Source organism: Podarcis liolepis (genome assembly GCF_965112155.1).
Source record: "Podarcis liolepis genome assembly, chromosome: 9".
Classification (NCBI taxonomy): Eukaryota; Metazoa; Chordata; class Lepidosauria; order Squamata; family Lacertidae; genus Podarcis; species Podarcis liolepis.
This window is the reverse complement of record NC_139564.1, coordinates 16078360-16105297: the sequence shown is the minus strand read 5'-3', so window position 1 is coordinate 16105297 and position 26938 is coordinate 16078360. Positions and strand designations below refer to the sequence as shown.

Genomic DNA, 26938 nt, shown 5'->3' with positions numbered 1-26938 from the left:
CCATTATTGACAGAAAGCAGAAGTGTCTACAGTGGCTCTCCAACGATGTCTTAGTTGTAAAGCCTGATAAAAACAGGATTGAAGGTTTATGCTCTGTTTTTTCTCCCGTTAAAGGAAAAGAAAATATAGACTGCAACCTTTTGGCCGTCTGCCGCGTCACACTTTCAGCTGTTGCCAACAACCACTTCTCCATCAGTGCCCTGTCCATCATGCTAATCTTTGGCAAGGTTTCCATAGAGGTGGGTGTATTTGCATATGCAGAATCCTTCGAAACAAAAACACGTCACATACAAAACAAAATGTCATGTCAAAGAGTATCCCCCGGTGTCACATGGCTAATCATTGATAATAGAAGCCCAACAGGGACAGAGATCATCTTCACAGAATTGTAGAGTTGGAAGGGACACCCCCCACCACAAGAGTCATTTAGAGCAACCCCCCTGGAATGCAGGTGGCCCTTCAACCTCTGTCCATAACCCCCCCATGAAGGATAGTCCCCCTCCCACTTTCCGAGGGAGTCTGCTCTACTGTTAAATAGCTCCCACCATCAGGAAGTTCTTCCTGATGTTTAGTCCAGAAGCGGTGCACAGGTTTGAGAGGAGGTATGGGCCACTCAAATTTGGTCCATATAGTTTAAAACAGGCTTCCTCAAACTTGGCCCTCCAGATGTTTTTGGCCTACAACTCCCATGATCCCTAGCTAGCAGGACCAGTGGTCAGGGATGATGGGAATTGTAGTCTCAAAACATCTGGAGGGCCGAGTTTGAGGAAGCCTGGTTTAAAAGATCAGCTGGTGAAAACTTAGCTGTAGTGAAAACTACAGCTGCAGTTCACTGTTACAGCTGAATATTGGGACAATTCACAAAATGCCATGCAGAATGTGCAAGTGTATCTATAGGTTTCACTATACTCCAGATAGAATTATCTCAGCAATCCTTATAAACAGCCCGGTTAGGAAGCTCAGAATTATTCTTCCCATACTGCACCTGGGGTCAGGGGGAGGAATGTAGAAGCAGAGGAAGCGGAAAAGACTGAACACCTTAGGCAAGCCACAATGTAGTGAGTTCAGGCCCAAGATGTGATTTGAACTCAAGAGTTTCAGCCTCATTATCTTCAGTTATTACTAAAGTTATTATTAGCAGTTCGCCAAAGCTAGAAGTATGCTTCTGCGTTATTTTATTTTTCTATGCATTGCTTCCCATAAGCCATCCTGAAGTGCTTTGCAATAGAATAAAAACATATATAAACAGCTATATAGATATATTTAAAAACTCAAACACAGAGAGAGAGAGAGCTCAAGAGAACAACAGTACAGTGGAACCTCAGTTGTCGAACGCAATCCAGTCCAGAAGACCGTTCGACTTCCAAAACGTTCGACAACCAAGGCGCAATAGGAGAGAGAACCAAGGCGCAATGGGAGAAAATGGAGGAACGTGCCTTGGAAGCCGTTCAACTTTTGAGGCGCGTTCGAAAACAGAAGCATTCAACTTCCAGGTTTTCGGCATTCGGGTTCCAAATCATTTGGCTTCCAAGACACTCAAAAACCAAGGTTCTACTGTACATACATAAAATCAAATCAGATCCAATGCAGATAGCCACTGGGATAAAAAACCTCCACTGAGAAGGCTTGTTGAAAGCCGACATGAACAAGCTATTTATGGCTTGCCTAAGGTGTTCAGCCTTTTCCTCTTCCTCTGCTTCTACATTGTGCCCCCATCCTGTAGAAAACATCCCAAAGTCAACAGAATATACAGAAAAGGTGAGCCATCTACCTGCGTCCGAAGCACTGTGGCAAAGGTGACGTATGGTCCAGCAAAAATCCGTTTTACTCGGACACCCAGCAATTCTGCAATGAACATGAAAGCGGATCAGCCCTAAGTGCTCAACCCATGTTAACTGGGCTTCTTTTCCTGGTACTTTCCCTTCCCTCTTCTCCTGGGATCATCAAAGCAAATTCTCCAGGAACCATTTTGGGGTGTCCATAGAAGACTATTTAATCAGGAGAAGCTGTGCAAGCCCTAAGTCAGTACCTTAATGCAGCAGTGGACGACCAATAAACTGAGTTTGAATCTGGGGAAGACAGTTCTGTGGGTAGGTGGCTCCTGGGTCAGAAAGAAAGGGATTGGGAACCCATGGCCCTGCAGATACTGCTGGACTACAGCTCCCTGCCAATTGGCCAGGCTGGCTGGGGCTGATGGGAAATGGAGTCCAACGACATCCACAAGCACACAGATTCCACATCCCTGATACAGGATACAGATCACAGGAGATTCAGTATTAAATATACATTTTAATAATGAAGAGTATGTTTGTAGTCTTCACAGAGCCAGATTCTTTTCTAAACATTGTTGCTGTTTTTATTTTCTAAGTCTTTTGTACAATTTTCAGAAACGCAGGTGAATCAATTAATTTAATTTTTGAAAGAGGAAAGATGTACCATTAGGAGAAACCAGAGCGCTGATGTTAAAGCATGGTCTCCTGTCGCTTTTGCTAGAAGATGCTCCACTTCCATTATGCTGCTGGAGTCCATGTCCAAAAGATATCAGTTGCCCAGAAGCAGAGATACAAACAGTGTGATAGCTGTTTGAGGAGAGAAAAAAGTGTATGTTTTATCTACACGCACCTTACAGAATATAACTAGAGGTCCAGCAGTGAAACTCTGTTTCTGTTGTATCAGTTAAATGACCCTTGGTATTATTTAATTCATGTACTGCTCAGTCATTAGCATTTCTAAGCAGTGTACATACAAATAAAGCGTACAGAAAGGCAATTGTAAAATGGAATGTCAGCTCATAGCAATGGATATAATCTTCTGTTTTACAATTTAGAATACTCATTTAAACATCCTTAAAATATCAGTGACTTCCCTTCTTCTCTTTCCATGGTTCATTTTGCATATCATAAGTCCCTGCATTTATTTACAAAAACTAAACCTTTCAATATTCCATTATTCAAAACTTATTTACAATGTTGAATTTGTCTTAATGCTGCCAACCTTTTCAAGTGTACACAATTTCCCCCCATATATTCAATAAACGTTTTCCACTCTTCTCTAAATGTTTATGTTCTTCTTGTTCTCTTATTCTGTATGTTAGCTCTGCAATCTGTGCATATTCCATCAGCTTAAGTTGCCATTTTTCTTTAGTTGGGACCTTGCTCGTTTTCCATCATACCAATGGATTTTGACAAGTGTTGTGGTTTTTTTTGCTTGCCAGGAATTCTATGTCCCATTACAGCAGGGAGAGGGAACCTGTAGCCCTCCAGAACTGGTTGGACCCCCGCCCCTGTCATCCTTAGCCAGCATGTTAATGTTCAGGAATGACGAGAACTATAATCTAACAGCATCTGCAGAGCCACAGTTTCCCCATGATCTGTGCTTTGCAATTTCACTGATGTGCCACTTCACTTTCACAGACAATATTCTGCAGGGTGAATCGGTGTAAGCAGAGAATGAGCTGTGTCAGCCAGCTCTCACACCCTCATGACAGCCTACTAGCTTGCCCCACTTCCTGAAACACATGCAGACACAGTAGAAGTGTCAATAGACAGCAAGCAGGCATTGAATGACGTCAGGACCAAGACCAATGTTTATAAAGGTAAAGGTAAAGGACCCCTGACAGTTAAGTCCAGTCGCAGGTGACTCTGGGGTTGTGGCGCTCATCTTGCTTTACAGGCCGAGGGAGCCGGCGTTTGTCCGCAGACAGTTTTTCTGGGTCATGTGGTCAGCATGGCTAAACCGCTTCTGGCTCAACAGGACACCAAAACCAGAGCAGCACACGGAAATGCCATTTACCCTCCCGCCAGAGTGGTACCTATTTATCTACTTGCACTTTTTGGCGTGCTTTCGAATTGCTAGGTTGGCAGGAGCAGGGACCGAGCAACGGGAGCTCACCCCATCGCGGGGATTCGAACTGCCAACCTGATCAGCAAGCCCAAGAGGCTCAGTGGTTTAGACCACAGCACCACCCGTGCCCCCTGTAAGACCAACATTACATATGAGTAAAGCTATGGTACATACCTTCCACACGCCAGATGAGAAACTGGACCATCAACTGAGTCAAGTTTCTCGGGGCCAGTCTTTAGGGCTGAAGAACTACGCCCTAGTTGTCCAGCGCTGTCATCTCCAAATGTGAATACGCTGCCGTTCTATTGAGAGTATTTGGCAAAGCAGAGTTCTAGCATTAAACTATTATCACTCTTGTTAATAATGCCTATTGCATGTTTCCAGTTCCAAGAAAAGAAGACGGTTCAAATATCTCATTCCTCTTGCAACCCCCCACACTGCTTTTGTAAATTATCTGCTATGAAGGGACTATAGCTCAGAAGTACAGCATGCAGAAGGTTTAAGAGTCAACCCCAGGTATCTCTAGGTAAGGGCTGTTCTCTCACTTTCAGGCACAATCTGGTGCTAGTCAACATCAAAAGGTTTGGGGTTTACCAACCTGAGTGAGCACAGCAGTATGTTCATCTCCACAGCTGACGTAAATCACATCAAGTTTCCTCAGAGCAGCTATTGAGTGCGGTTTAAAGATTTGCTCTGTTGGAGAGGCATATTTGCTTATCATAATGAAATGCATTGTTATGTCCAATATTTTTTTAAAAAATGTCATTATGCTACTTTCTGGTCAGATTTCAAATTCACTTCCTATCAAGGGAACCATCACCACTTTAGGCTAGATCAGAGCCAGCAGCAAATTTTGGAAGTCTTTTTATTTTAAAAACTTAATATGCTTTTGTTTTGTTTTGTTTTTTAAGTGAAAAAACAGGGCCTCAAACAAAGACATAACTATATAGGACAGATGTCATATTTAAAGGTCTGGTGAAGTGGTCTGAACACTAATTTTAAAGGATGCTTCCGTATAGGGGCTTAATATCACAAGGGAGTTGTTGCTAACAGGTTCTCTCAACCAGAATTGGGAGGATCTAGATTAATTGAGGAAAACTATGGCTTATCTTGTGATGCCAACAACATTGTGTGGACACTGGAGAAAGGGGAGTCTTGCATGCATGAGGAGCACCTATTCCGCAACCACCTTGAAGCACCCTAACTTGCTCTACGCTCTGCAGGATGTTGTGGAATCATCAAAACCGCTTCCACTTCAGTTTCCCCCCTCAATAGTCCTCACTTCCTTGGGCAACCATTTCCCGAACCATTACACAACCCGCAAGTGGATGCAACCAAGAGCTGGTCATCAAGTAAACAGGATTTTAAAGACCATGCTTACCTTTGGGGTCGGCCTGACTCAATCCCAGCTGGTGTGCGTTGTTCTTTCCCCATCCGTACACAACTCCGGAAAGGGACAGGGCAAAACTCTGTGACCCGCCGGCAGCCACTTGAGCCAACGGGATGCCGTCAAGAGCAGAAATTTGCTGTGGCCTAGCCTGGTTCGTGACTTCTTTACCAAGACCAAGCTGGCCGTGAGTGTTCTGCCCCCATGAGAAAACTCTGCCATCTTCATTTGAGGAAGAAGAGGAGGAAGAAAACAGATCACGTATTTACATAGCAGCCTCCTCACAAGCTGGAAAGACCGGCAAACCTTTCTTCGTCAAGGGTACCATTTTTACACCAAGCTGCCTGCTGAAGAGCCCTTGGAAACACCAGAGGATTTCAGGGTCTATTCCAGAGCAGCTTTTCCCAACCTTCACAACCCTTCACCTCCCTTTGGGCTAAAGCTGGAGCTGAGATATCTCTGGTCTGTGGGCCTGGCTAGTCCACCAGGCCTCCCCACTTGGCCCCACAAAAGGCCATTTCAGCCATGCCACATCCACCATCAGGTTTGGGGCAGGTGAAAATAGGTGCCTGCAATGCCCTATGCAAAGCACTGGGCAAGACAGCAATATGAAAGAGGAGGAAAAGATCACCTGACATCATTGTGGTGTCAGGTGATTGATAGCGGGAGGCTCCACCCACCTATCAAGCCCCACCCACAAAGGGCTGGGGAGGTAACCCTTTTGCCTACTAGTCAGGGCCAGTTCTATACTCCAGGACTAAGGCCTGCCTAAGATTCCATTGAAGCCATAGCTCTATTGGTTAGACGAGCATGGTGCTGATAACGCCAAGGTTGCAGGTTCGAATCCCCGTATGGGACAGGAGGTTGGATTGGATGATCCTCAGAGTCCCTTCCAACTCTACAATTCTATGATTCTATGACATTTTGAGACTCTATTATTACAACCAAGCATTTGAAGCAAATCATAGAAATGGAGCAAAGTTTGAAGTGAATGGTTACCTTTCGCCAGGGCTATTGAGTGATAGTTCCCACAAGCAACTTGTATTATTTTGTATTTAGACAAACCATCCACCTTCCTGTAAAAGTTATGGAAAGAAAAGTTTAGATTTTACAATTCAGGAAAAAAAAGTATTGAGACAGAATAAATTTATGAAGTCAACTTGCCTAGGGTTATATATTAATTAGGGTTATTTATTAAACATGCTTAGGGGAAGCAATCTTATCGTGATTGACACTTTTAGAATGGGGGTTTAGGCATTTAAACAGGTTGATGATGTTTTCTTTTTTTTAAGGGGTTGGCCAATTGGCCTGGCAAATAATGGTAAACTATTTTTAAAACATTAAAAAAAAGACAACCAGCAAGTTGCTAATGTGCCGATGACAAAATAAATCCTTGCTACTTTAAATTAATGACTATAACTGAATGTTATGCTAAATTTCCAGAAATGCAGATGACTCATTGAAGCAGTCGTTCTCTTTAGCTTTTAACCAGAACACTAGGGTCAGCCTACAGTAGTAATATGTATTCTTAAAGAAAATAACAAGCAAAAGGTAAGAGGGAGAAGTAACAGCAACTATTACAAAACTGAAACAAAGTTTAAAGGCAGCTGTGCTAAGCAAGCAATCAAACCTGGGAGAAACATTTCCTTCCCCAGGATTTTGACTACAAGCAACTTTCTCAGTTTTTTCTTATCTGCAAAAAAGGAAAGCCATGTAGTTCGATAGTCGCACCCATGGTTTGCATGCAGAAGGTCCCAGGTTCACAATCCCTAGCATTTCCAGGTAAGGAAAGGTGGGCAGTTTTTGAAGAGGCAAGTACAGCCCAGATCTGAGGCAGAGGAGAGGAAAAACTCCCAAGGCTGTCAGGAAAAAGCATAGCTGAAAGGGGATTCGAACTCCCCTTTCCCTGGATGATGTCAGTACAGTCGGACCTTGGAAGTCGAACGGAATCCGTTCCGGAAGTCCGTTCAACTTCCAAAACGTTCAGAAACCAAGGCATGCCTTCCAAGCTGGATGTTCAGGTTCCAAAGAACATTTGCAAACCAGAACACTCACTTCCGGGTTTGCGGCGTTTGGGAGCCAAAACATTCGACTCGCAAGGCGTTTGTCAACTGAGGTACGGCTGTACTCCCACATTTACTACACAACTCTGTTTTGGCAAGCGCTGAGAGTATTACGCACAGTGGTACCTCGGTTTAAGAACTTAATTTGTTCTGGAGGTCCGTTCTTAACCTGAAACTGTTCTTAAACTGAGGTACCACTTTAGCTAATGGGGCCTCCCGCTGCAGCCGCGCCGCTGCCACACGATTTCTGTTCTCATCCTGAAGCAAAGTTCTTAACCCGAGGTACTATTTCTGGGTTAACGGAGTCTGTAACCTGAAGCGTCTGTAACCCAAGGTACCACTGTATTTGCTGCTTACTTTGGAATCAAGCGCTCTTTTAATTCTCCAGTGCCCAGCTGTCCAAAAGCTCCAGCTCCCCACGAGAAAACTCTCCCGTTGTTGCAAACGGCCAGTGAGTGCTCCTTCCCACAGCTCATGTGGACAATGGTCTGTGTTTCCAGCGATTGGATTTGCTCTTTCAGAGACGGACACATAAATAAGAATATTCATTTGTATAGCCAGAGGGGTCATTGACATATTTAAACCGTCTAGAAAGGTAAATGGTGATTACGGTACTTGGGTTCATGAACTCCCCCATTTGTGAGTCAAGATACCCACGGTTTGAGCTTGACTTATTTTAGGTGACTATAGTTAGAACAAACCATAGGTCCTCAAGTTTGAAGGCCAAAGGTTACAGCAAGAGTGGAGGGCACAGCAAAAAGGGGAGGGCACGCACCCCAGGCTTGTTTCCATTAATGCTAAACCATGGTTTAACATCTGAACACGCCACTCAATGTGATTTTTAAAAAATGATTAGCAGCCTCATATCTGGTGGTGTTTGGTAATTCTAAGAACACCCCCAACCCCCCCCCCACACCAGTGCAGTTTTGAAACAAGTGGTTAAAATCAGAACAGTCTTCAAAGGATCAGTCTGCCATCTTCAATCAAAATGGCGTCCACTTGCATCCAAATATAGACAAAATCCTCCTCCAGAAACCATCACGCAAAGCTTGAAGTAATGAATTAGCAAGTGTCCAAATGAATAGCAAACAGATGAACAAACAACTTTCCAAAATATATAAATCTATTATTTATTGCACAATCTATATAAAGGGCATTTTTGTTGTTGCAAAGAATAGATACGATGGGTCAACTCTCCCAAGCACATACCACCCAACTTTTTGGGGCATGAGAAAGCAGGACATCTGCACACTCTTTCCGCCAGGCAGATGCACAATTTGAAAACGGAAACAAAGCAAAAAAAAAAAGCATTCTAAAAATGTTCTTAAAAAAACAATGCCCGTGTAAAGCATCTAAAAGCAGTTAAAAACATTATTCCTTTCAGCGATCTCACAAGTTGGCAAGTTCAGTGAGACCACAGTTTGGTGCAGGGAAACAAATCAGGTAATGGCCCATGGGGTTAAAGAGACCTCATCCACTTCTCTAATGCATGTGTCAGGAAGGTAAGAAAGCAAACTTGAAACACAGAGGGGGGAAAACAACCTTGCTGTGCAGATCTGGTGAGTACAACAACAACAACAACAATTTATTATTTATACCCCGCCCATCTGGCTGGGTCCCCCCAGCCACTCTGGGCGGCTTCCAACAAAACACTAAAATACAATAACCTATTAAACATTAAAAGCTTCCCTAAACAGGGCTGCCTTTAGATGTCTTCTAAAAGTTTGGTAGTTATTTTTCTCTTTGACATCTGGTGGGAGGGCATTCTGCAGGGCAGGTACCACTACCGAGAAGGCCCTCTGCCTGGTTCCCTGTAACTTGGCTTCTTGCAGCAAGGGGACCACCAAAAGGCCCTCGGCGCTGGACCTTAGTGTCCGGGCAGAACGATGGAGGTGGAGACGCTCCTTCAGGTATACTGGACTGAGGCCGTTTAGCGCTTTAAAGGTCAGAACCAACACTTTGAATTGTGCTTGGAAACATACTGGGAGCCAGAGTTGGTCTTTGAAGAACAGTGTTATGTGGTCTTGGCGGCTGCTCCCAGTCACCAGTCTAGCTGTCGCATTCTGGATTAATTGTAGTTTCCGAGTCCCCTTCAAAGGTAGCCCCACAAGAGAAAGGGAAATCTTCCTCTTCCTAAGGGATGAGGGCGTAACAAAAGAAAGGCAGTGACCAACAACTAGTAGTTGCATTTGTTCCATCCCTTTTCTAAAGGCAGTCTTGGATTAATTACTCCTTCCACGCTCTTTGTGAAAGCAATATTTTCCAGGAACATATCTGCTGAAAAGGATGTGATGCGAAATGGCAAAAGGTCATCAAGCCTCCACTTGCAGAGCCGTCTAGTTTTTATGTTTTTTTCTGGAAGCCTAATTTCAGTTTGAACAAGTGCCCGGAGCAGACAAAAAAACCTCATTATCTCAAATAACAGGGAGACCAGCAGGTGGCAAGAGCGCGCAGAAGAGAGGAAAGGAAACCGAAAGCGTCTTTGCAAAGCGCGCCTCCTCACCAGAGGCTCTTACAGAAGGATGCGAGTCAAGGCTGAGAAGCGGAAACTGAAACTTAAAGGCGCTCTCAGGTACAGCGGTGACTCATCCCTACGTGGCGGGGAAAGGGCTGAAATATTTTCTCTCGGTGGGCGAGAAGAAGAGCCCCCCACCCCAAACCACTTTAGAAGCAGCCGAGTGGTGCAGTGGTAAAACTGCTAGCACATTTGCTAAGCAAGGTCCGGTATGGGTTCAAATTGGATGGTGTGGACCAGGGGTTGGAAGAGATGGTCTTTGGCGATCCCTTCCGACTCTGCCATTCTAGGATTCTATTTAATTTCAAGCCCCCAATCCCGGGGGTGTCCCCTGGTAGGAAGGGAATGGCTTGCGTTTCTCCACAACATCCTTTAGATATTTGCCCCCCTCGCAGGTTTGTGTGTGTGTTTCCAGTCTACAAACAGGAAAAGTTGGAAGGAAAGATCCTTGGGAAAAAGTATTATACACAAAGAGGGACGAATATCCCAGCTCAGCAAAGGGAGGGAGGGGGAAGCTAAGTTTTTGCCTTTGCCAGGGGACGTCTACTTCATTTTTTTTTCATTTTCACTAACAATATTTGCATGCCCGGCCAGGAAGGTACGGGCAGCTCACATCAATGCATATATTATTATTATTATTATTATTATTATTATTATTATTATTATTATTATTAGTAAACCGCCTTCACCCGAGGATCACAGGGCCGTTCGCAACATAAAGTGACAAAATGAAAACGCAAAACAAGACAACAAAAGCAAAACAAACCAATACACCCCCCCCAAAAAAGCAGCATTTAAAATACTCTTTCTGGCTTCCTTAGGAAGGAAGTGCAAGGAGGAAGATGCTCCGTTCACTCGACGGGGCGTGTGATCTCTTAAGATCGGGGCCTCCCCTCCTTCTCTCCCCTTTGTGATGGAAAGAGGTTTCCCAGATTTAGAAACTGCGAAGTGAGAAGAGGGTTAGAGATGGTAGAAAAAGACAGGCGCCCCCCCCTTACCCTTCGTGTACTGTCCCTACCTGGCACGTGGGCGCGCCGCTGCCCCGGGGGGAGCCTCCTGCCCAGCTGCCCCTGGGCGTTGTCCCCGCAAGAAGCCACGCTGCCATCGGCCCGAAGCAGCAGCGAGTGCCGCTCCCCGCAGGCCACCAACACCACCTCCGGCCCGCCGGGGGCTTCGGGGGCCCGACGGAAAGGCAGCGGCTCCGAGACCCCGTCCTCGCCCAGCCCCAGCTGCCCGAAGGAGCCGTTCCCCCAGCAGCACAGCATCGTCGGCATCCTTGCTCCCTCCCTGCCCAACTTCGGCTCAACTTTCCTCCAGCTGGCTGAGCACCTCTTGCGCGCAACTGAGCTATGGGCCTGAATGGTGGCCAAACCGCCCCGCCTCTCCCAGAGGGCCCCGCCCACAAAATATTCGGAGGATCGGAATAGGGAGTGAAGCTTAGAATGACAGCATCGTGGAGTTGGAAAGGGACCCACCAGGGTCATCTATTCCAATCTCCTGCGTTGCATCCCTCTCCTTGCTGGAGGAGTAGGGAGTTTCCTTTTTGCTTGTCACACAGCTCTTAAAACTGCAGGAGGGAGGGATAAGAAGACCTTTAAAAATAAATAAATGCAGGTATTGTTGTGTGTCCCCCCCCCCTGTTGGCAAGCATACTGTGTTTTTATCTCTTCCATTATTATTATTTTTTAATTGATACAGCAAGAAAAGAAGAAAGAGAAAATACAAATACCAAATTACACACCGGAATAACCATAGACACATAATTTTCTTAATAAACGATAAAACATAAATTGGTCTTAACGCTAAAGACCCAACTTCCCGTCTATTCCATATTTTGATTTCACATTACTTATTGCCAATACAGTGGTACCTCGGGTTAAGTACTTAATTCGTTCCGGAGGTCCGTTCTTAACCTGAAACTGTTCTTAACCTGAAGCACCACCTTAGCTAAGGTGGGCCAGCTGCTGCAGCCGCGCCGCCGGAGCACGATTTCTGTTCTCATCCTGAAGCAAAGTTCTTAACCCGAGGTACTATTCCTGGGTTAGCGGAGTCTGTAACCTGAAGCGTATGCAACCCGAGGTACCACTGTACACACTTTTATCATAATTAAACTTTTTCTTAATATATCTTAATTCTTATATCTACCTTGCAACTATTACTGAAGTTCCTCGAATGCTGCATACTGTATTTTTAAAGCGCTGCACACCTTAGGTTGCAGTGTGTCAGCCCTCTGCAAGTGCACTGTAACACTTGTTGCTGCAAGAAGTCACACTAACTGATTTTCAGCCTGTTAGGTGGCTGTTAAATGCACAGGAGCCTTGTTGTTTTAAGAAGCAAAGCAGTTGTAATTGAAAACTAATAAAAAAATATTATTTTTAAAAAAGAGCAAAGTGGTGTTTTCAAACTATAACCCCACTGTGCTCTCTGCACCAACTTAGCCCCGTGTTAGGCAAAAGATTCCTACATTGTAGGGGGTTGGACTAGATGGCCCCGGGTCCATTCCAACTCTGCAATTCCATTACATTGGTACCTTGGTTTACAACCATAATCGGTTCTGGAGGTCTGGTTGTAAACCAAAACAGGCTGTAACCCAAGGTGCGCTTTCGCCAATGGGGCCTCAAAAAAGGGGGGTTGTAATCTCCCCTCCCAAAAAAAGGGTTCAAAAAAAGGGACACACACTTCCAGATTTGACGTGGTTGTAATCCAAAACGGTTGTATTCCAAAGCGGTTGCAAACCAAGGTACCACTGTATTCCATTCTCTGTTACACTCTGCTTTTCTCCTCATTTCCCACCTCATATCGATTAGTCCCCTTTCCCCACATCTCTTAATTTCCCCTGTTCTTCCCACAGTCTTTGTTTTGGCCCTGTTTCAGTCATCATCCCTATCTCTTGCCTTATTTTACTCTTTGCTGGATTTGGCTGCAAATAGCACACCAAGCTTGCACTCCCACTGGAATTCACACAGTGAGGGAGTCTTAGCTGTGGGTGGATCCTGAAGCACAGCTAGCTTTCGCATCATGCCTGGCTGGCTGCACCTGGCTGGAAAATGAATGCCACTTTAGGGTGGCCAGATATGGTTGGGGAAAGGGCAGGTCTGTTTGTCTTGCAGACTTGAATGGTTGCACAGAAGGAATTCAGCAGGAGCAGTTTGTCATGCACAGTGGCGTAGCGTGGGGGGTGCCAGGGGTGCTGGCCGCACCGGGCGCAACATCTGGGGGGGGCGCGCTCGCTGCCTCCGGAGTCGCCGAAGAGCCTCAGGCGCAGGCTGTAGCGGAGCCGCATGTCTCGCGGAACCGATGAGCTGTGCGCGCGTCTGGGCTGAAGGCGCCCGGTAGGCAGCGGCTCTCAGCGCTCGCCGCGGAGGACGCGCCAGGCAGCCCCTCCTCACAGCCCCGCCTCCGCTGCTGCTGCTGCAGCTGCTGGGCCGTTGCATTTTCCTCGCCTCTCTGCCCCCCTCCTCCTCCAGGCAAGCGGCGTCGTTTGGGCGGCAGCGCCAGCGGCAACTCGCAGGTTAGGGGTTGGGGGGGCGCAAATTACTTGCCTTGCCCCGGGTTAGGGGGCGCAAATTACTTGCGTTGCCCCGGGTGCTGACAACTCACGCTACGCCGCTGGTCATGCAAAAGACACTTGATGAAATTCCCTCTTCCACACTCCTCTCAGAGGTGCAGGAGACATCATTAATTTTCCATTTGGCTGCAGATGTGCTCCAGTTGGAGAACAGCCTTTACCAAAGGTGTCATGGACTTTGAAGATGCTCGAATTCAGGACAAAAGGGAGAAACGTGCTAAGAGGAAGGCATGCTTGGCAAACCCTCACCGTGATCAACTCCCTTCCAGATACCCACCATGTGTGGATCCAGAATTGGCCTCCACAGTCACTTGCAGACTCACTGTTAAGACCGTGTTCATGGAAGACAATCTTGGCTTTGAGTGATCGCCAAAGAAGAAGAAAGAAGGGTGTAGCTGGGGGGGCAAGGAGGGGCAGCTGCCCCCCTAAATAAAAATACATAACAAAGTGAGGTTCTTCTCCCCCCTAACAAAAGGCCTGCCCGCCCCCAAAATCCTGGCTATGCCCATGGCAGTATGCCAACATTACTGCCTGGAGGCAGAGGAGAAACAGTGGCGATAGTGTCATAAGTTTGTGGGTGCCTGTACTCCCTTTTCTAATTCCAGGGTGCCAGACATTGGATTTAGCATGTTAAAATATAAGGCGTGTTTAAAAATAAGGCTGGCTGATGAAGTCATCGCCTGGAGGGACAGGCCATTGAAAAAGCACAAAGAAATGGCTGATGACCCATTAAGAAGGCCATAAGCAGAGACTCTCTGGGCCAGAAAGCAAATGGGGAAAACCCCTCCCAGAGTTAGCAGAGACAAAAGTTACAGATAGGTAGCCGTGTTGGTCTGCCATAGTCAAAATAAAAAAATTCCTTCCAGTAGCACCTTAAAGACCAACTAAGTTAGTTCTTGGTATGAGCTTTCATGTGCATGCACACTTCTTCAGATACACTGAAACAGAAGTTGCCAGATCCTTCTATATAGTGAGAAGGTGGGGAGGGGTATTACTCAGAAGGGTGGTGGGAATGGGAGATTGGCAGATACCTGAGATGAGCCTGTTGACGACTCTAACGACTGTAATAGGTCTTACAGGAAAAGGCAAGGGGTGAGAAGGTGAGAGATGGCTTAGTCATGTATAATGAGATAAGAATCCAATGTCTTTGTTCAGACCAGGTCTCTCCATGGTTTTAAGCTTGGTAATGAGTTGCAATTCAGCAGCTTCTCTTTCCAGTCTATTTCTGAAATTCCTTTGTAGTAAAACAGCTACTTTGAGATCTTGTATAGAATGTCCTGGGAGATTGAAGTGTTCTCCTACTGGTTTCTCTGTTTTGTGATTCTTGATGTCAGATTTATGTCCGTTTATTCTTTGGCGTAAGGTATGGCCTGTTTGTCCAATATAGAGAGCTGAAGGACACTGTTGGCATTTGATGGCATACACAATGTTAGATGATGAGCAATTAAATAGTCCCGAGATGGTATGTGTGATGTTGTTGGGGCCAGTAATGGTGTTGTCCAGGTGTATGTGGCAGCAAAGTTGGCATCTGGGTTTATTGCAGGCTCTGGTGCCAGTGTCCGTGTTAAGTCTGGTTGTAGTATTATTGTGGGTTAGGAGTTGTTTAAGATTGGGTGGCTGTCTGTAGGCAATGAAAGGTCTTCCTCCCAGAGCTTGAGAAAGAGAACTGTCATTGTCCAGGAGAGGTTGTAGATCTCTGATGATGCGTTGTACTGTTTTAACTTGGGAGCTGTATGTGATGACTAGAGGTGTTCTGTTATTTTCTTTTTTGGGTCTGTCTTGCAGCAAGTTCTCTCTGGGTATCAGTCTGGCTCTGTTGATCTGTTGTCTAACTTCATCTGCTGGGTATATTAGTTCTAAAAAGGTTTGCTGTAGATCTCTTAGGTGAGAGTCTCTGTCTGTAGAATTGGAACAGATGCGGCTGTAACGTAGTGCCTGGCTATATACAATGGACTGTTTGGTATGTTTGGGATGGTAGCTAGAGGCATGTAGATATGTATGTCGGTCAGTTGGTTTACGGTATAAGGTGGTGTCTATGCGCCCATCCTGTATTTTTATAGTAGTGTCCAAAAAATGTATTTCTTGCATAGATTGATTCATTGTAAGGTTGATTGTGGGGTGAAAATCATTAAATTTCTGGTGAAAGGTGTCCAGGGTCTGTTGACCATGTGTCCAGATGATAAAAATATCATCAATGTATCGCAGGTACAAGAGAGGTTTGAGTGGGTAGGAGTTTAGGAAACGTTCTAAATCTGCCATGAAGATGTTGGCATACTGTGGGGCCATGCGGGTGCCCATTGCTGTGCCGCTGATCTGAAGGAACAGGTCATCACCGAATTTGAAGTTGTTGTGGGTAAGGACAAATTGGCAGAGTTTGGTGGCAAGGTCCGCTGTGGTTTTATCTGTACATAGCTCCCAGCTATGTACGTGACACCACAGATTTTCTGAGGAAAATACAATCTTTAAATAATCTTCCCAACAATACTATACTGAACCAAACTTAAAACCATGGAGAGACCTGGTCTGAACAAAGACATTGGATTCTTATCTCATTATACATGACTAAGCCATCTCTCACCTTCTCACCCCTTGCCTTTTCCTGTAAGACCTATTACAGTCGTTAGAGTCGTCAACAGGCTCATCTCAGCTATCTGCCAATCTCCCATTCCCACCACCCTTCTGAGTAATACCCCTCCCCACCTTCTCACTATATAGAAGGATCTGGCAACTTCTGTTTCAGTGTATCTGAAGAAGTGTGCATGCACACGAAAGCTCATACCAAGAACTAACTTAGTTGGTCTTTAAGGTGCTACTGGAAGGAATTTTTTTTATTTTGATTACAGAGACAAAAGGACAGAGTTTCAGGAGGGAGGGGCAGAACTGCACAAGCTGAGGCAGAATCAGGACCTGCCTAATGGAAGGGCAAATCCTGATTCTAGCCTTAGACCAGCAGGGTTGTTTTTGTCACTGCACAGTATTTAATGATACATTGCCCCAGCAGAGGGCAGTGCACACCCAAAATACTTCAACTTGGTGGAAGTCTTACAACAAATCCAGCTATTTGCACATTGTAATGCAAGTCATTGAGTCAGAACGGTTCCAATGAGTTCAAGTTAAATGCAAATGCATATTGAATTGTGGCTATAATCCTGGAGCACTAAAAAACAGTTAAGCCAACTGAACTCAGTGGAATTTACTTCCGAGTAAACGTGCCTGCTAGTGGGCTGCACATCTTCATTCTCACGTAACTTAAGATGTGCATCATCACTTGTTTCCATCTTGCAGAATGGAAATTGGGCCGAGAGAGTTCTTGCGTTAGCAGGTGAGAAGGGAATCTTGACTGATGAAGTCATGGGTGCTTTAGCTGAGATTCCTGCATTGTGTGAACAGCACCTATCACACACACAGACGCATAGGCAGTGGCGTAGCGTGGGGGGTGCAGGGGGGGCCGCCGCACCGGGCGCAACATCTGGGGGTTAGGGTTAGGGGGTGCAAATCCACGGGTTCGGGGGCGCAAATCCACGGGTTCGGGGGCGCAAATTACTGACAACCCATGCTACGCCACTGCGCATAGGCCACCACCAACTCTACACCTGATACTCTCACACTGCTGGTTTTTTAAAAGCTGCATACACATGACATTAGCCACAATCCACATTGATCCTGTACTTTCTTGAGAAACATTGCTATCTGATGTCTTTTATCCTCAAACCAGCTTTAGTCCACTAGAAAACTTAAGACCACCTGTTTCTCAAAGGCCCCCTACTTATGCAAATGTTGTTACGAGTTATCTGTGGTAGTTTTTCTTATGCAAATGGTGCCACCGTACCCTCCAATATGTCCTAGCACAAAACTGATATGTGCTGCTGTGCAAGTCATGTGGTCCACGCATTTTTGGACACCATGCTCTCACACGAGAACACAGCCCCCTAAAATGGGATGTCCTGGACAGTTGGTGGGTAGGTTCCACCCTCGGTGCTATTTTTTTTTAGAAAAAGAGGTGGCAGAACTCTCCACAAACGCCTTCCTTGTCCTCTTATCATGGCAATAATGCCCGCTTGAGAGATGCCGGAACTGAGTTCCAGTGAGTTCTGGCTGGGGGAAAAAAGCCCCGATTAAACTCCATAGGATTTACTTTTGAGGAGACTTTTTTTAAAGATTGCACTGTCAGGTAATTTATTTCCTGTAACCCCATCCTGAATAAGCTAACTCAGAAGTAAATCCCTCCAAATATAATTCTCTTTACTTCCAGGCAAGTATGCCTGGGAACTCAGCCACTTATGTGTATTTTGAAACCGAGGAAGGCTTTATTTTTGTCAGTGTGTACAACCCTGAACTTTCATACCATTGACTTGGTGGGCTAAAAGCTTACGTCATTTGAGCTGCTGGTTTAATTTTTGCTTGTTTGCTTAAATTTTTTTGTTTTGCAGGGGACTGTTTCTCTCTCTCCCAGGGACACTATTTCATTACTGATGAAACATCCCTTCAAATATGCAGCTGGTAAAAATAAACTTCCAAATAACCACCTAGAAAAAATCCTAGAAGGTTTGTGAGAGGGGGATTGATGGCGTAATGTTTCACACCCCTAATATATTTATGTGGTTGACATGTGTCCTTCAGCTCTTGCTTGTGTTATAAGAATAAAAACTGCTCCTTTTCCCATACAAAGTCCTTTTTTTGGTTCTCTATCGGTAGGAGAAAATAACAAAGGCCAACCCGAGAATATTGAGAAGCAAAGCAGCTAGTAAGCCTGATCTTTATTAAAGCTGTTGCAACAGGGTGCTCCCTTCACACACAGGAGGGGGGAAGAGACCACGAGCACAGGCGTGCAAGCCCTTACATAGACATTTGAAATTGCCTACCCTGGAGAACAAGACCACCCCCCAGAAACATCATACATACATCACAGAAGGGGTGTAGCCCCAAACCACCGCCTAGATACATCATACCAACATCACAGAAATGGTGGTTTACAACAGAAATCTGAGTTCATTGTTTTTATCATGTCTGCCAGGTTACCTGTTAATTGTCACTTGACTGGATTACCTGGGAAGACTGGCCATTCTTTTGTTATGATAACTACTGGGCTCACACCCTATTCATATCTTAAACGTGCCCTTAAGACAGGAGTTGTGAGCGAAGAGACAATAGGGAGATTTCCCATTTCCTTCGACCTTGCAGAGCAATATTTGAGGTCATTTTGGGAAAGAGAAAATGGTTTCAGGAGTTTTCTGTGGGTTTCAGACATGCGGCTTATATATTTGTATGTGTTTGATTGGTACATTTATGAACATCTAATATATATGGACCATAAAAAAGCTGGACCATAAAGAAGGCTGATCGCCGAAGAATTGATGCTTTTGAATTATGGTGCTGGAGGAGACTCTTGAGAGTCCCATGGACTGCAAGAAGATCAAACCTATCCATTCTGAAGGAAATCAGCCCTGGGTGCTCAGCGGAAGGACGGATCATGAAGCTGAGGCTCCAATACTTTGGCCACCTCGTGAGAAGAGAAGACTCCCTGGAAAAGACCCTGATGTTGGGAAATATTGAGGGCACAAGGAGAAGGGGACGACAGAGGACGAGATGGTTGGACAGTGTTCTCGAAGCTACCAGCATGAGTCTGACCAAACTGCGGGAGGCAGTGGAAGACAGAAGTGCCTGGCGTACTCTGGTCCATGGGGTCACGAAGAGATGGACATAACTAAATGACTAAACAACAACAACAACATATATGACCTTAAAATTATTATAACACTTGCCTTGTTGGAGAATAGAGGGGAGGGGGTGACTCCATGTAGAAACTACACTACCACACAAAAGTGAAATGTATATTTGTTACTCTAGCCACCTTTGCTTCTGTGCCACTCACCCTAGGTACATGGGCCCCAGAAGGTCACTCAGAAGAATTAAAAGAAAAAGCTCCCCTTCCCCAGTTTACAGCATACCAAGACCCTCATCCATGCATGCCACTACCAACATCTCACCCTCTTGCTGTTTGTAGCATGTCCAGCACCTGTTTACTGACGCCACTTGCAAATTTATTGCGTATTCCCCCCCTGTCTCGTGCTTGTTGGCTGCAGTTAGTTATATGGAGGGTTATATGTGGACTGGGTCCTCCTCTGTGGCGATGTAATTTCAGCTCCGGGCTACGCTTCACTCATGAGGCACTGTGACAGCAAAGAACATGGAGCTGAAGATTCCACAGGGACAGCAGATTCCATAGTTTAACTCTGTGTTGTGCAAAAAACTTTCTCTCTCCTGAGCCTAGCGGCATTCAGCTTCATGGAAAGACCTGTAACTGTATTATATTATGAGAGAAGCAGGAAAAATAATAATTCTCTGCTTTCAATTCATGTATGACCAGAGATTTAATTAAAGGGGAGGGATTGTGGTGTGCTGGTAGTCAGAAAAGCTCCCTTCTGCAATTAGACCTTCTCTCTCTCCCTCTCTGTATGTAAAATCAACGTGTGATCTCCACAGATAGGACCAGCGATGGACCTGGGTTGTCAGGGTCTGGCTGGATGAGGAGGAAGAGTGGGTGTGATAGGAATTTTGAGGTCTTAGATATATGTTAAATGTTCACAAGTGTACCAACCAAGCACGTACATAGATCAGCACAGGAAGACCGACCTGAAACCATTTTTGATTCCCAAACTGACCTCAGTTATTTCTCTGCAAGGTCAAAGGAAAATGGAAAAGCCTCCCCATTGTCTTTTCCTTCACAAATCCTGTCTTAAGGGCACATTTAAGATATGACTAGGGTGTGAGCCTGTGACCTGGCTCAGGAACTATTTATCACTACAAAAGACTGGCCAGGCTCCCCAGGCAATCCAATCAAGTGACCATTAAACAGGTTACCTGACAGACCACTCAGATTCCTGCTGTAAACCTCCCTTTTTGTGATGTAGGTATGATGTTTCTGGGGGGTGGTCTTGAGCTACAGGGTGGCAATTTCAAAAGTCTTTATAAGGCCTTGCAAGCCATTGTTCTGGGTTCCTCCTTTCCTGTGGGTGAGGGGAGCACCCTGTTGCAACAGATCAATAAAGATCAGGCTTGCTAGCTGCTTTGCTTCTCAGTATTCTCTGGTTGGCCTGTTATTTCCCCTACCAATAGGGAACCTACGTAAGGATTCTATATGGGCTCTTGGATACCCCATAAGGGAAAAAGGGCAAATTTTGTTTACAACAGAGGCACCAGCCACGGAGCCCCCAAGTTGCTAAGGTGGTTGGACAGTGCCTTGTACACCTCCTTATGGGAACGCCTTCAGCCAAGCTGGTGCCAAACATATCGCTCTGCTTTCCTTTGGACTTGTTGCAGAAATTTATGTATAGGTTGGGGGTGGGATTGCCCCTCCAGCAGATATCATGCACATGCAGCCCACTACCGAAATCAGCACAATCACTTTAGTGACTTTTGTGATTTGTCCCCACAAAACACTTCATCACAGTTTCTTCCTAGCTATTCAGAGGGCCTCTGCTGCACAATACCAAATGTAAGAACTCACTGATAAATGTATCTACGTACTGGCTCACTGGGAAAACTTCAGAAATTGATGTAGACATGTGAGCTCAGCTACTCAGCAGCCCCTCTGCCTGAGTGATAATTCCTGGCATCCTGATACCTGAGTGCCTGGCATCCTGATACCTGAGTGCTAGACAGGTAGCCATTCCAGAAATAACAAACCCAGATGAAGACAAAAGAGTATGATTAACTTGGCTGGGAAACAGGGAAATGTAAATATCTCTTTTGTTACACTTGATGGGTGTTTGGTGGAGGGCAAGGGGAACCATAGGGCAGGGTCCAGGATGCTCAGATTACTGCCACCAGACCTCCCCTTTCATGATGTAACCATGATGTATTAGTGATGTAGTTTGGGGAGGTGTAACATGGGGATTAGCAGCTAATAAAAGTTTGGGTTCTCTTTTGTTCGGAGCTTCTTGTTCCACCTTGTGGCAGGTGAGAGTCCGGTCGTGACAGTCTTCAATAAAGACCAAGACTGACCCCGTCATGGGGATTCAAACCGCTGAGTTTTGATCAGCAAGTCCTACTGCCACCCACAGTGCCACCCGCATCCCCAAAACACTAATGTAAGCACCTTGAATTGGGCCTGGAAACAAAGTGGCAGCCAGCAACAGCTGTTTTAAAAGAGAAGCTGTGTGGAGTTCTGAATTTAACCTCAGTCTGTAATCTCGAGTGCTGCATTTTGGATTATCTTAAATTTCCAACCCAGAGTCTTTACATAAACACTGCCTTATCTTTATTAGCAAAGAATGAGGCGGGTTCAACATGACATGTCAGTGAGTCATCCAAAGTTGCTAGAGATTACGAGCAATTTAAGCTTTCACTGACAGCAAGACCTGAGGAATGTAAACTCTCCTTTCCTCCTCAGTTGCTAATGTTTAGCCTTTAAATCATATATTTACTGTTGCTCTATTGTAAGAGGTGTGGAGAGATCGGGGAACAGCGGGAGACACAACCTTCCATGCTCTGATTTTCAGTAAACAGGAATGCTTTGAATCTGTGCAAAACCAAAACAACCTTCTTATGCATGCTAAAGAACTCTCTATAGAAAATACATTCTGTATGGGATTAAGGGGAATAAGTCCAAATTTCTAGAAGACGGCGAACTGTATTATCTGCCTTGTTGATGCAATTTTCAGCAGCGGTTAAGGAGAGAGGAAAGACTTTGCCATTGGGTAAAGAGCTGGCCAATAGCAATCCATGCCAGTTGCTACACCCATTCTGTGCTCTAATATTCTATTTTCAGAAGAAAGGAGGCAATTATCTGTGTGAAGCAGAGTCCAGTAGGTACTGATGGGTATTTAAAAAACAGACAAACAAGGACACCTATTTGCCTTTCCTTTGCCTGGAGTATAATAAACATCACAATCTGGGCTGAAACCATGCAGTATCAAAGAGGGGTGTAAGTGTTAACTGCATATTGGACAGCAGCCTGGAGTTCAGCTTCCTTCTCTAAGGCTGAGAACTTGAGCCAAACAGCTTTCTAAAGGAATCTGCTATGGAGACATGCATGTTAAGTAAGAGATAACCAGAAGAGCTTAGCGTTCTCTGCTATTGCTTTTTAAAAATTCATTTTTTGAAAAAAAAAATCTTCTTGGGCAGCATTATTTGGCTTAGAAAACAAATCCACAGTGTCCTCAATCATTGAATTGCTTACTGCACAGAAACCTTTTACTTTACCGGTCCTGCCTGATAGTCAAATATTGGGAACTTGTTGCCTTTGGCATGTTGTTGGACTCTAATTCCCATCAGCTGCAGCCAGCACGGCCAATGGTGAAGGATGATGGGAGTTGTAGTCTGGAAAACAACCAGAGGTTTCCCACCCTCCCATAGTCCATGGGAAATCAAAGCTCAAATACTAAAGGATAACTGGTGCAGGTTTCTTCCAGGGCCGGCCGAACCATGAGGCAAGGTGAGGGGGCTGCCTTAGGTGGCAGGATTTGCAGGGACAGCAGATCCCAATGTAGATCTTTATCCCCCCTCCCCTTATTCCTGATGTAGATTTTCACTCACCCTTCTTCCCTGGTGGGGAGGAGGCCCCATTTTGTCATTCACTTCACGCCCCAGAGTCTTGGGCAAGCCCTAGCTTAAAGCTAAGAAGGTGTTGGTTTGCTGAATCTGGACTGAATTCAGCCTTCTCACAGGTGTTGGTAACTTAACTGGTTTATTAACAGGTATTTATTCCATTCCAGGGCAGGACTCTTTAATATATGCCTGCCACAGCTTTTCTCCCAGGTCAGAGGTTCCCAAACTCTGGTCCATGGACCACCCGTGGTCTGTGAGCTTCATGCAGGTAGTCCAGGGCATGTGAATGGATTTGGGGTTGAAGGTGGGAGGCGATGCATCCACTGCATTAAACATCTTTCTTGATTTTTAACTGTATTTTTATTGCATCTTTCATTTCTTATGTTCTATTTTATTGCATTACAGTTTGAGATCTATGCAACTTAAATTGTAATGCAATAAAATAAAATGCTTAAGAAACAAACGAAGCAAAAGGGTACAGTTAAAAATCATAAGGATCTCGGAAAGGACAATACAATTGTTACAGCAGGTCAGGTGGAAACAACATTAAGAGGTCTGCCAAGAACCTGAGCAATTTTCCAGTGTGCCATGGAACAAACAATAGGAAACACTGAGATAGGCCCTGGGAAGACTGTGAAAGAGGAGTTGGAGTTATTTGGGAACGGTGCACAGTATTTCACTGTGCCTGAGTGTATGTGGCCAATACACACAATACACATGACCAGTTTTCCATCAACCCTATATGTACTGTCCTAAATTCGGTGGAAGCAGAGATATATACATGTAGACTTTTGGAGTAACATCAACCTCTTTTTTTCTTACAGATAATTACTGCAGCTTGAACACCTCTTTGCATTTCAGCTTCAGGATCAGAGAGAAGAATCCCATGGAAACATATCACATTACAGAACTGGGTTGTTGTTGTTGTTTAGTCATTTAGTCGTGTCCAACTCTTCGTGACCCCATGGACCAGAGCACGCCAGGCACTCCTGTCTTCCACTGCCTCCCGCAGTTTGGTCAAACTCATGTTCGTAGCTTCAAGAACACTATCCAGCCATCTTGTCCTCTGTCGTCCCCTTCTCCTTGTGCCCTCCATCTTTCCCAACATCAGGGTCTTTTCCAGGGAGTCTTCTCTTCTCACGAGGTGGCCAAAGTATTGGAGCCTCAGCTTCAGGATCTGTCCTTCCAGTGAGCACTCAGGGCTGATTTCCTTAAGAATGGAGAGGTTTGATCTTCTTGCAGTCCATGGGACTCTCAAGAGTCTCCTCCAGCACCATAATTCAAAAGCATCAATTCTTCAGCGATCAGCCTTCTTTATGGTCCAGCTTTCACTCCCATACATCACTACTGGGAAAACCATGGCTTTAACTATACGGATCTTTGTTGGCAAGGTGATGTCTCTACTTTTTAAGGTGTTGTCTAGGTTTGTCATCGCTTTTCTCCAAAGAAGCAGGCGTCTTTTAATTTCGTGGCTGCTGTCACCATCTGCAGTGATCATAGAGCCCAAGAAAGTAAAATCTCTCGCTGCCTCCATTTCTTCCCCTTCTATTTGCCAGGAGGTGATGGGACCAGTTGGGAGAGCCAAGCAAATAAGAAGCAGAATGAATGGAAAACAGAGCAGTGCCGTTTCTATGGGAGTTTAAGAGATTAACCCCTAGAACATTGCTATGCACTCCTCACTTTCACAAGCAACAAGAGGTTTCCTTTGGCTTACAGTGGACTGGAGATTGAAGTGCCTAGGTAATATTTGCTTGGGAGACGCGGGTGGCGCTGTGGGTAAAACCTCAGTGCCTAGGACTTGCTGATCGTATGGTCGGCGGTTCGAATCCCCATGACAGGGTTAGTCTTGGTCTTTATTGAAGACTGTCACGACCGGACTCCCACCTGCCACAAGGTGGAACAAGATGGAAGCTCCGAACAAAAGAGAACCCAAATTTTTATTAGCTGAGCGCACAACCCTAGAGTTGGTCACGACTGGCCCTACTGCTTCTTTTTTAAAAAATATATATACAAGGAGGCTGTAAGTAGAAGCAAACAACACTCCTCCACAGCAGCCAATCTGCTCTCATGTGCTTTAACTTTGTCAATTTACACCTGTCTTCAAAACTGCCTGCATAATCTGCTGAAGAAGAAGAAGAGTTTGGATTTGATATCCCGCTTTATCACTACCCGAAGGAGTCTCAAAGCAGCTAACAATCTCCTTTCCCTTCCTCCCCCACAACAAACACTCTGTGAGGTGAGTGGGGCTGAGAGACTTCAAAGAAGTGTGACTAGCCCAAGGTCACCCAGCAGCTGCATGTGGAGGAGCGGAGACGCGAACCTGGTTCCCCAGATTGCAAGACTATGGCTCTTAACCACTACACCACACTGGCTGAGCACTAGTCACAACCCTCTGTATTTGCAGGAAACATCCATAGCCATGAAGCTTAAGGAACACTTAATTTCTGCCTCTAGGGTCACAAAAGTCTGTAAACATAACCATTGTGATAGACCAGCTCGCAGTAACCAGGACAGCAAACATACCAATGTGTTGCTACAAGCTTGCATTTCAGTGGCAAGATCAGAGCACTATTGCATCAGGCCCTGTCTAAAATGACACATAATTCGCACCTTGTGGAGACTGGAACCTGAATGTAGAAAATCTCCATTTTCCCAGGGAGTGTAAGGAGTTCCTGAAATGGGTCAGGGAAGACCCAGCTGCGGAAAAAGCAAATTCCTTGCCAGGGATCATTAAGAAAGTAACTGAAAACTAGTGATATCATGATGACTCAGGGACGCGGACTTATAAAAAATATTGGGGGGGCCCGGGAAAGCTCATGAATAATAAATAAGCTCATGAATATGCAAATAAAGTGGCGCCGCCTCCTCGCGAGTGAATAGGGGAGAGCGTGCTGCGCCTATTAATCAGCTCCGGAGCGGAAATTGGGTGGAGCTTTTGCTCGGGAGGGAGGGCAGGAGGCATGCAGCCCGACCCTGTGCATTTTGGGCTGGGGGAGGGGCGGCGATGGCGCTCTGCTGGAGGGGCGCCGGAGATTATTGGGGGGGCGGAGCCCCCCCAAACGAATTTTTGAGGGGGCTCGGGCCCCCTCAAGCCCCATGGAGTCGGCGCCTATGTAATGACTTTTAAGTGTATTATGTGACCCCATTTGGAATACTATACAGTTGTGGTTGCTTCACCTCTTAAAAAGGATAGTGTGGAGTTTGAAAAGTTTCAGAAAAGGAAAACCAAAATGATCAAGGGCGGGAGAACTCCCATATGAGGAAAAGGTTTGCATTTGGCATTTGAGCTCCTGGGCCAAATGTTGGAAGATTCAGGACAAAAGAAAGTACAGTCGTACCTCGGAAGCCGAACAGAATCCATTCCAGAAGTCTGTTCGACTTCCAAAACGTTTCAAAACCAAGGCACAGCTTCTGACTGGCTGCAGGAAGCTCCTGCAGCCAATCGGAACCCGCAGAACCCACATCGGACGTTCAGGTTCCAAAGAATGTTCACAAACCGGAACACTCACTCCTGGGTTTGCAGCGTTCAGGAGCCAAAACGTTCGAGTCGCAAGGCGCTCGACTTCTGAGGTACGACTGTACTTCATACAGTGCACAGTATAACTGCACTCCCCACACTTATGCCCCCTGGCAACTGATATTCAGAGGGCTACTGACTCCAATACTGGAGATAGGATGCAGCCATAATGACTCGCAGCCATTGATAGCCTTATCCTTCATCACTTTATCTAATCCCCTATAAATTTATCTAATCTCCTTTTAAAGTCCAAGTTGGTGGCCATGACTACATCTTGTGCTACTGAAGTCCAAAGTTTAATTAAGTGCTGTGTGAAGAAATACTTTCTTTCATCCATTCTTAATTCTTCCAACATTCGGGTTATCTGGATGACGCCTGGGCTTCTAGCATTATCCCTAAAGGAGAAAAACAAGTGCTGTATTTTTTCTCAACCTCATGCACAATATTACACACACCCTCTCCTTATTTGCTTTATTTCTAGACTGAAAAGGAATTG

The 26938-nt window shown here is 45.4% G+C and overlaps 1 protein-coding gene across 2 annotated transcripts in view; it reads right to left on the bottom strand.

Annotated features, from left to right (window-relative positions):
- LOC310685756 (putative E3 ubiquitin-protein ligase HERC6) overlaps positions 1-26938 on the bottom strand; it is a 121452-nt gene that overhangs the window by 15993 nt on the left and 78521 nt on the right. The window contains exons 1-9 of one of the 2 annotated variants that reach the window (XM_083458626.1): positions 10827-11204; positions 7651-7807; positions 6230-6306; positions 5225-5452; positions 4442-4536; positions 4018-4145; positions 2437-2579; positions 1772-1845; positions 138-265 (exon numbers count right to left, since the gene is read on the bottom strand). In XM_083458626.1, coding sequence (XP_083314752.1) covers positions 138-265; positions 1772-1845; positions 2437-2579; positions 4018-4145; positions 4442-4536; positions 5225-5452; positions 6230-6306; positions 7651-7807; positions 10827-11082 — 1286 coding nt within the window. In that variant the 5' untranslated portion in view covers positions 11083-11204. Of the gene's footprint in view, positions 1-137; positions 266-1771; positions 1846-2436; positions 2580-4017; positions 4146-4441; positions 4537-5224; positions 5453-6229; positions 6307-7650; positions 7808-10826; positions 11205-26938 lie in introns of those variants that run through there. The other variant, XM_083458627.1, reaches the window with a different exon arrangement.